Source organism: Chiloscyllium punctatum, chromosome 49 (assembly GCF_047496795.1).
Source record: "Chiloscyllium punctatum isolate Juve2018m chromosome 49, sChiPun1.3, whole genome shotgun sequence".
Taxonomy (NCBI): Eukaryota; Metazoa; Chordata; class Chondrichthyes; order Orectolobiformes; family Hemiscylliidae; genus Chiloscyllium; species Chiloscyllium punctatum.
Window position 1 is genome coordinate 25,811,381 of NC_092787.1, and position 15,668 is coordinate 25,827,048.

The window sequence follows — 15,668 nt, forward strand, 5'->3', positions numbered from 1 at the left end:
CCTCCATGGCTGCTCCAGGTATGGACATTACTGTAGTAGTGGGGCAGGTAAAGCTGTGCCCACTGTGCAGGCTAGGAGCATACCTTTGTGAAAATCGGCTCCCTTTACCATAGTCTACTCCGATCTTATTCTTCACTCTGCACGGTTAGTGAATCAGATGGAGCTACAATTGATTTCTTCAAAAATGTATTTCATGAAATTGTGTAACTTCTCAATTAGAATTTATCCCAACCTGGGAGTACCTTCTTTTAGTTTATCGATGGACTGTGGGTGTCATTGGTAAGGTTGGCATTTACTGCCCATCTCCAAGTGCCTTTGAGACAGAGATTAATACAACCGAGTGGCACACAAGACCACTTGAGAGGTCAGTTAGGAGCCAATCACATTGCTGTGGGTTGGACTAGAGGGCAGACTTTGTCAAGATGATCAACAGCTTTCGAAAACCCCCAGGGTGGGCTTCTCTCCAGATGGGTAACATCATTCTGAATATCAGCTTTAAAATTCCAGACTTGATCATTTTAGCTCAGTTAACTGAAGTTACGTTCCCCAGCCGTTATGGAGGAATTTGAACTCATGCCCGGGACATCAGGATCATTAGCCTAGGAACAGACACTGCCACTGTTTTCATTTGCTTTATGAATTGGACAAAGGTCCTGAGGGGTTCGGAGGTGCAGGTCTGGAAGGCCATCTTGTAGATTATTAATTTTTCATCTGCACAGGGCCACAGAAGTAAGCCAACAATTCTATGACAGCGAGGTGCCTGTGAAATTGAAGGCAAGGTGTTGTCTCAGTACATAAAGGGCTGTGTGTAAAAACCAGATTGGAAGGAGACGTGTACCGAAAGAACTCACACCCACACAGGAGTGTCAAAGGCCTCTGACAGATTGTAAGCCATCTTCTGCAGACAGGCTGACAGACAGAAAGAACAATCAGGATAAAGTCTTTGCCAGGGGATATGGAAATGAAGACCAGACAGAGTTTGAAGAATATACAGTATTATAAATCTCAGAAAAGAGTCAGCCCCAATTCACCATTGAAGCTTTTTCACTCTTCCAGGGATGTGGGCACCCTCCAGTATTTGCTGCATGCCCCAGACTGACCTCAAACTGAGCGGTTTACTCAGGCATTTCAGAGGTGCAGGAAATGGGGCACAAAGGCAGTGTGGATTAAAAAAAACCGAGAGGGGTAATTTGGTAAACAAATCTCAGCAGAAGCCTTATCTACAAAGATGCACAGGCTAGGGCGGATCAGCCGTGCAAAATTCTCCCATGGTGTCCAGGCCTATGCAGGCTAGGTGGATTAACCGTGCAAAATTCTCCCATGGTGTCAGGGCCTATGCAGGCTAGGTGGATTATCCATGGAGAATAGGAGGTGACGGGGCTGGAGGTCTGGGAGGGATACTCTTTAGAGGGTCACTGTAGACTCAAGGGGCCAAACAACCTCTTCCCATGCAGTAGAGATTCGATGATTTTAAGGCAGGTAACATATGTCTACATAGTTGTGGGCCTGGTGTCGGATGGAGCTAGATCAGGTAAAGATTCCTTCCCATAAACTCACTCCTGAACCAGGCTGGACTTTACAACAGACGATGACAGTTGATGTGTTTACCATCAATGATACTCTCTTTCAATTCCAGATTCAGTCAGTGAAATCAAATTACTCCTACTGCTATGGAATCGCACCAACCCAGGACGAGCTTGGGCCTCTGGATTACTAGTCCAGTGACATCATCACTACACTACCACTTCCCTTCAAACTGTGTGAAATGCGGAATAAACTAGATTAGATAAGAAACAGGCCCTTCGGCCCAACAAGTCCACACTGAACTGCCGTAGAGCAACCTACCCAGACCCATTTCCCTTTGACTAATACATCTAACAACTGTGGATAATTTAGCATGGCCAATCTACCTAATCTGCACATCTTTGTGACTGTGGGAGGAAACCGGAGCACCCAGACACAGGGAGGATGTGCAAACTCCACACAGACAGTCGCCCAAGGCTGGAATCGAACCTGGGACCCTGGTGTTGTGAGGCTAGCTGCTGAGCCACTATGCCACCCCCAAGTTGCAGAAGATTTAGCTCTGCACTACTGTTAAGCATAATGATCAATTATTGAATTGTGTGACAGTTGTCATACATTGAACATTTCCACTTAGGCACTTTACAACCTCTCGGATTCCAACCTGAGCTCCACAATTTCAGAGCATGCTCAGTGCCCTCCATTCCCCTGACATCAGCACCCTCCCCCAGCTGTGCCTGAACTCAGCACAGTGGACCTACTTGCTTGTTTCCACACCTCTACTGATACCCATTTTCCTCCTCTATCTCTCCTGCCTTTCTCTTTCGCCCCTCACAGTCTGTTCACTTGCTCCTCCTCCGATGTCAGTGGGTTAAAAGAAAACCCACAACTTCCCAAACCCTTCCCATCAGAAGGGGAATCATACCAGATAAAAAACGTTAACTCTCATTTCTTTGTCCACAGATGCTGCCACATCTGCCCAGTCTCTTCAGAACCATGTTTTTATTTCAGATCTTCAGTATCCATGGTACTTTGCTTTTCTATAACCATCAGTTGTATATTTTGAGGGGGAATTTACAAGACCATTCAACAGGGTGATCAAGAATCAACAGCAATGGGTCTGAAACACAAACACACACACAGAAGGTGAGTGACCTCACAGAAGAGGTACGCAGTGTTCTTGGAACCTGCTGTGACCTATAGAATAGGGAACCTCATAACATGGTTAATATTGTCAGGAGTTGACTGACACGTCTTTTCAGTTTTGTTGGAATTTGTATCCCCTGATTTTGGTATGATAGCTTGGTTGGACTGTACACAGACAGTAGGAATAGCAGGAGGCCATTCAGCCCTTTGAGCCTGCTCCACCATTCATGGCGAATCAACCAACCCAGTCCCCCGTCCCAATTTCTCTCTATACCCTTTAACCTCAAGAATTATATCTAATTCTTTCTTGAAAACATTCAACCACTTTCTGTGGCAGAGAATGCCACAGGCTCCCCACTCTCTGGGTGAAGACATTTCTCCTCATCTCAATCCTGAATAGTTTATGATTCGATTAGATTGGTTTCCCTACAGTGTGGAAACAGGCCCTTCGGCCCAACAAGTTCACACCAGCCCTCCGAAGAGTAACCCACCCAGACCCATTTCCCTCTGACTAATGAACCGAACACGATGGGCAACTTAGCATGGCCAATTCACCTGACCTGCACATCTTTGGACTGTGGGAGGAAACCCACGCAGACACGGGGAGAATGTGCAAACTCCACACAGACAGTCGCCCGATGCTGGGATTGAACCTGGAGCCCTGGTACTGTGAGGTAGCAGTGCTAACCACCGAACCACCGTGCCCCCCCTCCGTATCTTTAAAAAACTGTCACCCCTCAACGCCAGTCATTGGGAATATCCTTCCTGTGTTTCCCCTATTAGAATTTTACAGGTTTCCATGAGATCCCCCTCGCATTCTTCCTAATACTCCTGAATTCTTCGATATGTTTATTGTACTATGGCTGTGTTAAAGAATGTAGGGAGATGGTGGGATAGGTCAGTCACCATTACAGCTCATGTGAAACAGATGAACAAGTCTGCCTGATCACCCAGAAACAAATGGCTGCAATGAGTAAACCAGACACAATATCAGCTTAACAGGAACTAGGTTTTCAGCTAATGCTTCAGATGCTAGATCTTTCAGGACGCGAGGCCAGGACAAGCTGACTGAAAGGATACCATGTGACATGTTTCTCTCACTTTTGGTGCAAAGCTTAAACAGCATAAAGACGGGCTTGCATTTACATAGCACTTGTTATAACTTCAAGCCATCCTGATGTGCAGTTATGATAGGAACAGAGGAAGCCAATTTGTACGCAGCAAGCTCACAGCAATGTCCAGATAATCTGGTTTCCAGATGTTGGTTCAGGAATAAATTTTACCTACAACAAAGGTCATATCTCTCTGGCCTTTCCTTGAGGTGGCTCCACATCGTCTTTTGCATCCAACCAGCAGGGCAGGATGGACCTTGACTTAATGACCTATTTGAAAGATGGAACCTTTGACAGTGTGGCGCTGCCCCTCTACTGACCATGGAAGGGTAGGCCTGGATTTTGCGCTCAGGTCTCTGTAGTCTTGATGAAAGGGAGGACTGCAGATGCTGTAGATCAGAGTCAAGATCAGAGTGGTGCTGGAAAAGCACAGCAAGTCAGGCAGCATCCGAGGAGCAGGAAAATCGACATTTTGGGCTAAAGCCCTTCATCAGGAATGAGGCAGGAAGATAAATGGGAGGGGGGTGGGGAGAAGGTAGCCAAGAGTACAACAGGTGGATGGGGGTGGGGATGAAGGTGATAGGTCGGAGAAGAGGGCGGAGCGGATAGGTGGTAAGGAAGATTGGGAGGTAGGACAGATCATCAGGATGGCGCTGAGCTGGAAGGTTGGAACTGGGGTAAGGTGGGGACAGGGAAATGAGGAAACTGGTGAAGTCCACATCGCTGCCCTGGGGTTGAAGTCTCTGAGGCAGAAGATGAGGCATTCTTCCTCCAGGCGCCGGGTGGTGAGGGAATGGCGGTGGATGTGGCCCAGGACCTGCATGTCCTCGGTAGAGTGGAAGGGGGAGTTGAAATGTTGGGCCACGGGGCGGTGTAGTTGATTGGTGCGGGTGCCCCGGAGATGTTCCCTGAAGCGCTCTGCGAGAAGGCATCCAATCTCCCCAATGTGTAGGTTTGAGGCAATCCCAGCGCCAAAGTCCTGATTCACAGGTGAGTGCATTACTCAATCATGGCTGACATTCCAGGGGGGGGATTTCCCATGGAGCAGGAAATACCAATTCAGACTGCTTATTGCTTTTGACAATCAGCTGGCCTTTCATCTCCAATCTCTGAACTGTTCCCACTGCCACCCCACCAAGGGGAGGGAACCCTGTTTCTGCTCATGGTCTTCGTAAGTGACAGCATGTGGAGAATTGGGATGGATAAACTGCGTTGCCTTGGATCATGGATGGGTCACGCTTCCCTTACCTGAGGAATTCCCAGGCCAGGAATACCCAAAAACCGTATTTCAAAAGAAAAAGATAACGCTGGAACTCACTGGCAGCCTCAGCTGATCCAAAGTTGGCCTGTCCAAACGGATTTCTAGCGCTGGCATCCATACTTGGCCTTCTTCCCAGTCCGCTAAAGAATCCTCCGCCAGATGCCTGGGAACCAAACACTGGCTGTGCGCTAGCAGGCTGCAAGGAAAATGAGAAAATTCAGCAATGCCCTACTTGCAGCTTCTGACAAAATTATTGAGGTGTCTAGCAGCAATGAACTGGCATTTGTTTGGCACTTTAACACAGTGAAGTGTCCTGGGGCACTGCACAGGAGGCCTATCAGGCACAAGTGATGCACCCAGCCACGGGAGGAGAGATTAGAGTCGTCGGTCGGTTCGCCAAGCTCTGCAAACTGACCGCCAACTCCAACCACAACCTGAGCCACGGACCTTCATAAAACCCTGAAGGAGAAATTAGGGCAGGTGACTGAAAGCTTTACTAAAGAAGGATGGTTCAGGAACTAATTCAAGGAGTTGAAGAGTTGGGCGTGCGTGGAATGAAGAGATATTTTGGAGCCTAAAGTCTAAGGTACAGTCACCAATAGAAGATTAAACAAAATTGGGATTTAAGGAGTGTAGAAACCTTCTAAGCTGTACATCTCTATGACTCTCTGACTTAACCCTTTGGAGGTTACAGAGACAAGATGACTAAGGAATTTGCTAATGGAGATGAGAGTTTTAAAATCGAAGTCGACTGGGAGCCAGTGTTGATCAGTGAGTTCAGGATTAATGAGTAGGTGGGGCTTGGCAAGTGATGGGTAGAGTTTTGGACAATTTAAAGTTTCCGGAGGGCCATAAACAGAAGGTTAGGCCAAACAGCCTGTTTCTGTGCTGTGTATGCCACATAATCCTAAAATATCTATACTATTTACATTGTCATCTCAACACAATTCGACCTTTAGATGGACTGACTCACCTCTGAACACAGCGCTAGCATAAACAGTACAGCAACTGTGGGAGAACCAGCACATCAGCAAACGTTACCCCAATTGAAATATGTTGTATTTCAACGGGGTATAAAGCCAAACAAGTAACAGAGCTGATTATTTATTTGCTGTTCTACTTTAGGCCACAGTTTCATACATGTTTGAGAGTCAGAATTACGAGTAAAGGACACAGGAACAGTGAGAGACCATTCAACCCCTCAAACCTCTCTGAAATACAAATAGATCATAACTAATGTCTGCCCTAACTCCATTTACACACCATGGTGTCAGACCACGCGATACCCTTGCTGATAATCCTAAACTGCACTCACTCACAGGCCAATATATTCAACCTCAATGGAGACACCCATTCAGTTTCAGCAAAGTGACACATAACTCGCTCAGCTTTGCATTCTAGGCCCATCTTGAGAAAAGCCAAGATTCGGACAGTCATTTTAAATACTGTCTACTAGCGTTTCATGATTCTGGACTAAGCTCCTCTGCTCCTCCAAAGTTGCTAGAACTCAGTTGAGAAAATGCCTCAGTCAATCCCAGGTCCTAATTGAATGGCTGTGCACTTTTCCTACTGTGTTCCACCTGCCACAGATCGGTCTACTCAACTAATCTGTCACTTTGCAGACTGATGTCCTGAAGGTTGGACCAAATGACCTGTTTGTGCTGGACATCACACATAATCCGATGTCAGCTACAATGTAGAGACTACTTACACTGCCACCTTGACCTGGTATTGTGGGCAAACATGGCTCCCATTCTATGTCACCATAGCGGAGGCGCCAGTACAGAGCCCTGAGGAATGCTACTAATCACCTCTGGACAATGGGCATCAGTGCCTGAGGACACGTGCAGTGGCAGTGAGTGAGGTGGTTGAAAACATTAGCCACCTGCTCCACGGCTCAACGGAAACAGAGCACTCAGGAAAACCACAGGGGATTTTGATAGCAGCAGGAATGTGTTTATCAGCTGGCTCACAGACAAAAACACAGCGTTATTCCAAGCAGGCTGATGTGACAGAGGCCGTTGAAAAGATCAATAGAAATTGCTGGAAAAGTACTCAGTAAGTCAGGCAGCAGCCGCAGTGAGAGAGATGCAGACAAGGCAGGTATTTTAAACTGATAAGCTCTCAACAGAACTGGAAGAAATTGGAGATGTGGGGAAGGAAATAATGGGGTGGGGTGGGGTGGAAGGTATCGAGAAGAACATGAGAGACGAATTCCCAAACGGGAGTGAGGGTGTGGACCAAACATTTACGTTTGCCAGCACGGGTCAGGAATGGCGGTGTCAATCAGAGACTCTGACCAGAAAGTCGATCTTCTTTCAAGCTAACTTGTCACAGTCACAGATGTACAGCACAGAAACAGACCCTTTGGTCCAACCCGTCCATGCCGACCAGATATCCCAACCCAATCTAGTCCCACTTGCCAGCACCCGGCCCATATCCCTCTAAACCCTTCCTATTCCTATAACCATCCAAATGCCTCTTAAATGTTGTAATTGTACCAGCCTCCACCACTTCCTCTGGCAGCTCATTCCATACACACACCACCCTCTGCTTGAAAAAGTTGCCCCTGAGGGATCTTTTATACATTTCCCCTCTCACCTAAACCTATGTCCTCAAGTTCTGGACTCCCTGACCCCAGCAAAAATACTTTGACTAATTACCTTACCCAGGCCCTTCATGATTTTATAAACTTCTATAAGGTCACCCTTCAGCTCCAACGCTCCAGGGAAAACAGCCCCAGCCTGTTCAGCCTCTCCCTGTAGCTCAAATCCTCCAACCCTGGCAACATCCTTGTGTATCTTTTCTGAACCCTTTCAAGTTTCACAACATCTTTCCGATACAAAGGAGACCAGAATTGCACGCAATATTCCAACAGTGGCCTAACCAATGTCCTGTACAGCTGCAACATGACCTCCCAACTCCTGTACTCAATACGCTGACCAATAAAGGAAAGCATACCAAACGCCTTCTTCACTATCCTATCTACCTGCGACTCTACTTTCAAGGAGCTATGAACCTGCACTCCAAGGTGTCTTTGTTCAGCAACACTTCCTACCAATGGGTTGACTTTGTCACCCTGATTAGCTGCTGAGTTTAGTACAATGATTGACTAACTGAATACTTCCTTGGACATGCTAGTAAAGGAGGAGGGAGTCTGAACATTCCCTGAGGCAAGAGGTAAAACATTTCATCAGCTACACAACAGCTCAGAGGCTCCGCTAGGCTCATGACTGCTAGCTCTGATGAATCAACGCAGTCTTCAAATTATTGCAGACAAGAGCTTTGTTTCTACTGAACAACTGTACCCTTACAGTGTTCTCTCAATGCCAAGGTGCGCAGTAATTGGGAATGTGCTGTGAAGAACTCAACAGGCCGCAGGCAACAGTTGATTCCTTTAGGAGTTGAACAAGGACAATCATTGAGGGATTGTGTGGTGCAAGAAACAGGCCTCGTACAACAAGGGAAAATCAGAGGGCTGCAGAGGAGACACAGAACTGGCATCAAAACCAGAGGAGATAGAGGCTTTTTTAAATACATGACATTCAGTGGTTGCAAGATTAATAGAAGCGGACTTATACAAACACAGGAATTTGGTGTAAGAGGCCACTCATCCTGCCAGTTTTAAGGTCATGGCTGATCTGATGACTCCATATTGCTGTCGACCCTGACATCCCTTGCTCATTAAGAATCTGTTTATTCTGCCTCTACAAATTTCAAAGGGTCTGCTGTCACCGTTTTTTTGAAGAATTACACAGATACGTGACCCAGCCCAAGATGAAAACTTCTCCTCATTTCTGTCTTTAAAGGGTAAGCCCTTATTTTCAAACCAGTGACCCTCAGCTCACGATTCCCCCCACATCCTTTCCACGTGCACCCTATCAGACCACTCAGAATCTTATACTTTCCAATCAGTCACCTTTTCACTCTGCTAAACTCCCAGTGGGTACAAGCCAAACTTGTTCAACCTTTCCTCATATAATGACAGGTATGATGAGTTTAGTAAATCTCTGAACTGCTTTCAATGTCCCTACGTCCTTTCTTAAATAAGGAGATCTATATTGTACTCAGTACTCAAGTTGTGGCCTTACTTGGGCCCTTCATAACTCAGACGTATAACCTCCCGATTTTTGTATTCAATTCCCTCACAACAATATCCTGTTAGCTTTCAATTAGCATTCCACAGTAACTCTCAAAAGGAAACTGGATAAATGCTGCCAGGGAAGGAACACTCCTTCGAGAGCCAACACTGACTCAAATGGGCCAAATGGCTTCTTTTATGGTCAGGAAGGTGCGATCAGAGGTAACTGGCTGTAACTGCAATGACAAACCAAATGAGAGATTGTCTTGACAACAGTGTCGCTGTTGCATTGAGCGTTTAATTAAACAGTGACCATGCAATTCCACGAAGCTGCTTGGGAAGAGGCAACTCAGTGGCTCCAGGTTGATTGGGATCTTACCTGGCCAAAGACATTCGCACCGCTTGTGGACTGACCGAATACAGAGCCTGCTGAACTGCCAAAACCTGCAGAGTATAAGGAGGAACAGCAATTAGGAGGTGAAATCATGTTATGAGCTCACTTTCTTTAACCAATTTTAAGCTAAATAGATACATCTGAGTCACAGAGCACAGAAACAGACCCTTTGGTCCAACTTGTCCATGCTGACCAGATATCCTAACCTAATCTAGTCCCACCTGCCAGCACCCAGCCCATATCCCTCTAAACCCTTCCTATTCACATACCCATCTAGATGCCTTTAGATACTGTAATTGTACCAGCCTCCACCACTTCCTCTGGCAGCTCATTCCATACACGCACCACCCTCTGTGTAAAGCTGCTGCCCCTCAGGTCCCTTTTAAATCTTCCCCCCCTCACCTTCAACCTTTGCCCTTTAGTTTTGGACTCCCCTGAGGAAAAGACCTTGACAATTCACCCAAACCATGCCCCTCGCGATTTTATAACATGTTTGAAAATCAAGAATATTTATCCTATCATTCCCTTTCACAGAGGCAATTGAGTATAGAATCATAGAATCTTAGAGTTCAGAGTCGGAGTTGTTCCAGTTTCAATAGGCCAGATCTGCTCTGCATGTCTGAATGAACAACATATCTAGCACCATTTCACTGCTTTCTCCTGCGCTTTCCTCCTTAGACAATAGTTAATCGCTTCTGGTAGGCCTTGAGTGAACCTGCTTCCACTACACACACAAACACAGCATTTCAGACCTTAACTACACACACTCTGTTCAAAAGTTTCTCAAGTTTCCATTGTTCCTTTCGCTAATGATCTCAGTTCTCTGCGCTCTTGTTCTTGATCCTTCCAACACTGGGTACTTGGTCAAAAAATTCTGTTGAGGCTTCCATATTCAAAATAAGGACAGAATAGAGAGGGAGACACTATTCCCATACAGGTTGCAATGGATGAATATGTGAACAGGAAGGTACAAATCCTGAACATGAAGACAGTTTTAATATGGAAGGGCAAAATGTGTCAGCATAGGCTTGGAGGGCTGAAGGGCCTGCTCCTGTGCTGTATTATTCTGTGAAGGACACCAAATTAAGGTGACTGGCAAGGCCAACAGCCAGATAAAAAGTCTTTGTTTTAAACAGACTGGTGAGGATCTGGAATGTGGTGCCTGAGAGTTTGGCAGAGGCAGCGGCTTTCGAAAGGAAATTGAATCATTTCCCGGAGAGAAAAGACTGGCAGGGTCCATCAAGAAAGAAGTGGAACTGGGGGGCAGCAGGGGGCCAGCACAGACAGGCGGAACAGCCTCCTGGGTGCAGAGAACAATGCTAGGAGGAATGAGGAAGAAAGTAAGCCACACACTGATTAGGAATTTGGGAAAAACTCGTTTGTGCCAAACATGAGAATGAACTAAGTACTGGAAGGAAATATGCAGGAATAACCCATCCTGAGGGATAAAAACAATGCGATGGGCCTGATCGGGTCATCATACTGCAACTGACAGATACTCATCAACCATGTCTCACTCGGGGACAGCTTAGCTTGGTACTTTCTGCAGAAGTTGTACGCACAAGCAAAGGCCATTAAATTAGAACATAGAACATTCCACAGCAGTGCAGGCCCTTCAGCCCTCGATGTTGCATCCATCCATGAAACCAGTCTGAAGCCCATCTAACCTACACCATCATCAGATATCTATCCAATGACCATTTAAATGCCCTTAAAGTTGGCGAGTCTACTACTGTTGCAGGCAGCACGTTCCACAACCCCTACTACCCTGAGTAAAGAAACTACCTCTGACATCTGTCCTATATCTATCTCCCCTCAGTTTAAAGCTATGTCCCCTCGTGGTAGCCATCGCCATCAGAGGAAAAAGGCTCTCGTTGTCCATCCTGTCTAAACCTCCCATCATCTTATATGTCTCAATGAAGTCACCTCTCAACCTTCTTCTCTCTAACGAAAACAGCCTCAGCCTTTCCTCGTAAGACCGCCCTCCATACCAGACAACATCCTCGTAAATCTCCTCTGCGCCCTTTCCAAAGCTTCCACATCCTTCCTATAATGCGGTGACCAGAACAACTCAGAGTGTGGCCGCACCAGAGTTTTGTACAGCTGCAGCATAACCTCATGGTTCCAAAACTCAATCCCTCTACCAATAAAAGCTAACACACCGTGTGCCTTCTTAACAGCCCTATCAACCTGGGTGGCAACTTTCACAGATCTATTTACATGGACACCGAGATCTCTCTGCTCATCTACACTACCAAGAATCTTACCATCAGCCCAGTACTCTGTATTCCTGTTACTCCTTCCAAAGTGAATAACCGCAACTTTCCTGCATTAAACTCCATTTGCCACCTCTCAGCCCAGCTCTGCAGCTCATCTATGTCCCTCTGTAACCTGCAACATCTTTTGGCACTGTCCACAACTGTACCAACCTTAGAGACATCTGCAAATTTACTCACCCATCCTTCTACGCCCTCATCCAGGTCATTTATAAAAATGACAAACAACAGTAGCCCCAAAACAGATCCTTGCGGTACCCCACTGGTAACTGAACTCCAGGATGAATATTTCCCATCAACCACCACAGTCTTCCTTCAGCTAGCCAATTTCCGATCCAAACTGCGAAATCAACTTAATCCTATACTTTCGTACTTTCTGCAATAGCCTACCGTGGGCTTTACTGAAATCATATACACCACATCAATCACTTTACCCTCATCCACCTGTTTGGTCACCTTCTCAAAGAACTCAATAAGGTTTGTGAGGCACGACTTACCCTTCACAAAACTGCTTACCATCCATAATCAAATTTTTCCTCTCTAGATGATTATAAACCCTATTTCTTATAATCCTTTCCAACACTGTACCCACAACTGAAATCAGGCTCACTGGTCTATAATTGCCAGGGTTGTCTCTACTCCCCTTCTTGAACAAGGGGACATTTCCTATCCTCCAGTCTTCTGGCACGATTCCTGGAGACAATGACGACATAAAGATCAAAGCCAAAGGCTCAGCAATCTCATCTGTAGCTTCCCAGAGAGTCAGAGGATAAATCCCATCCAGCCTAGGGGAACTTATCTACTTCCACACTTTCCAGAATTGCTAACAGTTCCTCCTATGATCCTCAATCCTGTCAAGTCTAAGATGCTCCAGATTTGCTGTTGTAGGTTTTCCTTTTGCCCACATCATAGAGCCTCATGGTCTGTGCCATTGTTCCAGTTCATTTGACCCAAAATTAAAACAAATCGTTTTCACTCTATCCCACTGTAAGCACACCCAACCCCCCCCCCCAATTCATTCTGCCTCAAAGGATGAATAGGGACGACTCATACCTGCCCACCCCAATTTTTATGCACAGGCTGGAACAAAGATTTGGTCAAATCAACTGAGGTTCCAGTTGTACAGTGTATTAAAATAAGGAAATGTCAATTAGCATTTCCTGCAATGTAAAAATGGTTGCGTTATAGTGTCCCCCATGTATCAAAGCAAGTAATCAGCTCCAAACCAGTCCTTCACAAACATGGGGCTTTATCAATGGATTTGAGATACTGACCAGCCACTATCCAATAGAATTACAGGAAAAGTTTGAGTGGTCGCTCTGAAGTTTGTTCTCAATTGTTGCTGCCCTGCACACTTTAGCTTGTCATAGACTCCTACAGCACGGAAACAGACCCTTCAGTCCATGCCGTCCATAATCCCAAACTAAACTAGCCCCATCTGCCTGCTCCTGGCCCATATCCCTCCAAACCTTTCCTATCTGCGATCTTCTCCAAATATCTTTTAAATGTTGTAATTGTACCTGCAGTCACCACTTCCTCGGGATGTTCATTCCACATGCAAGCCACCCTCTGTGTAAAAAATGTGCCCCTCATGCCTTTTTCAAATCTCTCTCCTCCCACCTTAAAAATGTTTTGCAATCCCCCATCCTATGGAATATCAACATCAACTCTATTGATATCTCTCATCATAAACTTCTGTAAGGTCACCTCCCAACTTCCTACACTCCAGTGGAAAAAGTCCCAGCCTATCGAGCCTTTCTGTAGAACTCAAAGCTTCCATACCCAGTAACATCCTGGGAACTCTTTTCTGACTCTACTCCAGCTTTAACAATATCCTTCCCAGAACTGGGTGACCAGAAGCTTCCAAGGTTTGAACTTGGCCAAAATTGGGGATACTCTCCAAATTCACCTTCTATACCAGGGCTTTCCAGCAAAGTCCTGAAAACATCATTAAGAATTTCAAAGCTCTGATCTGAACCTCTGCCATGGTTACAACGCTTCAGACTCTGGAGAGGACCTAATAACCGATGGGGTGAAAATTCCCACCCACTTACTAACAGCACTGGTTTCTAAATGTTGAGTGCAGAGTATGCGTGGAAGCAGCTGGTAGAAGGGGAGTGACTCAACTCGCTGGTGTCTAATTACCAGGGGCTGTGAACTGCAGTGAAAGTTTAATCTACAATTATTCACAATGGAAGGCCCCGTCTAGTTCTAAATGCCCAACGTTGTACTAGCGTTTCAGGGAATGTGAAGTAGTAGAGATGACCCTGCTCCATCCACCTGGTTGGTGCTTAGCATTTTGATTGGAAGTTGTCTCCTCCGAGATAGATGGGGGTGTGGGATAAACAATTGGAACAGAGCATCAACTGAAGGGAGGAACTCATTGAAAAGTAAAAATCACAACGGGCCATGGTTACAGTATCTCTGACACAGGAGAAAGCCATTCAGGGGCATGGGAACTATCGGATAGAGGCATTGTTCCTGAACTAGTAATCCAGGGACACAGGGAATGCTCTGGGGAGCCATGGCAGATCATGACATTTCAATTCAAAATGAAAACTTATTTGGAATTAGGTCGTCTAATAACGACCATGAAATATTGTCAATTGTTGGAAAAATCCATGTGTGGGTGAACTATCTTTCTGGGGAATTCCTCTTCCCTCTAACAGCCATTCCAAAGTTGACACATACAGCGATAGTCGGTGAGCCCTGGCTCCCTACTCTCCAGCCAGAACTTCTCTGGGGGAGGAAGGGCTGGGCACAAGGTGATGATCGACGGTAATGTCGTGGGAAAGGTCAGAGGTCACACAAGACCTGGATATCGTCCCACTGGTTTATTTGAAACCACAAGCTTTCAGATGGGAGCGTTGCCCCCTCCATAAGTGAAGTCGCACCATCCCAAACAGGCTCCGGTTTCGGATGTGCAGGTTAGGTGAATTGGCCATGTTAAATTGCCCAGAGTGTTTAGGGATGTATAGGTTAGTCAGGGGTGAATACAGAATAATAAAGTAGGGGAATGGGTCTGGGTGGGCTACTCTTTGGAGGGGCGGTATAGGACTTGTTGGGCCAAAGGGCCTGTTTCCACACTGTAAGGATTCGAATTGTAATTCTAACATTTACGCAGAGCAGCTCAATGCTGAACAACAAAACAAATCACAGCGGTTGTACCTGCACCAGGATGTTTCTGTCAGCAATCTCTCAGGAAGGGGAAAGCATTCATTGGACTTCTTTCAGTAAAATGTAGCTAAACAGTGGGCTCAAGTGGGGAGAGATTTTAGCCCAATATTAAAGGGTTTAGATTCAATTTTGAATTCCCATCTGTGCATTTTAAGGCAGAGATGATGTGGATAAACCTGTTTAGGGTGTCATCACATTGCTACTGTATACCATCACAATCAGATTCAGCCAAGGGGTTAGAAAGGAAAGCTTTCAGAGCGAACTGCACAGGGCTGGGAAAACACCACATGAAACTACACTGGAAACAGGTCAGATCAAGACATTCGAGAGAACCGCAAATGATTATTTGAATAGAAATAATGAAATAATGTCAGGATCATCTGGAAGAGACATGAACGTGTGGCACACTCAAGTGATGTGGTGGTGGTGGCGTGGTGAGTGCGCGCGCGCAAGAGAGTGACAGCTTCCGAGAGAGAGAGAGAGAGAGAGAGAGAGAGAGAGAGAGAGAGACAGCGACCATGAGAGAGCGAGAGAGAACAAGAGCGAGAGACAGTGCCCGAGAGAGAGAGAGAGAGAGAGAGACAGACAACACACATGGGCGAGAGCAAGAGACAGTGCCCGTGACCGAGACAGCGCTAGTGAGTGAGAGCAAGACAGACAGCGCCCACATGTGGGAGGGTGACAGCACCTATGTGCGCGT

The 15,668-nt window shown here is 46.1% G+C and overlaps 1 protein-coding gene across 3 annotated transcripts in view; it reads right to left on the minus strand.

Annotated features, from left to right (window-relative positions):
• Nucleotides 1-15,668, minus strand: part of nup214 (nucleoporin 214) — a 120,674-nt gene that overhangs the window by 23,320 nt on the left and 81,686 nt on the right. For all 3 annotated transcript variants that reach the window (XM_072565949.1, XM_072565950.1, XM_072565948.1), the window contains 2 exons: nucleotides 9,501-9,565; nucleotides 5,098-5,236 (listed from right to left, as the gene is read on the minus strand). In XM_072565949.1, coding sequence (XP_072422050.1) covers nucleotides 5,098-5,236; nucleotides 9,501-9,565 — 204 coding nt within the window. The remainder of the gene's footprint in view (nucleotides 1-5,097; nucleotides 5,237-9,500; nucleotides 9,566-15,668) is intronic.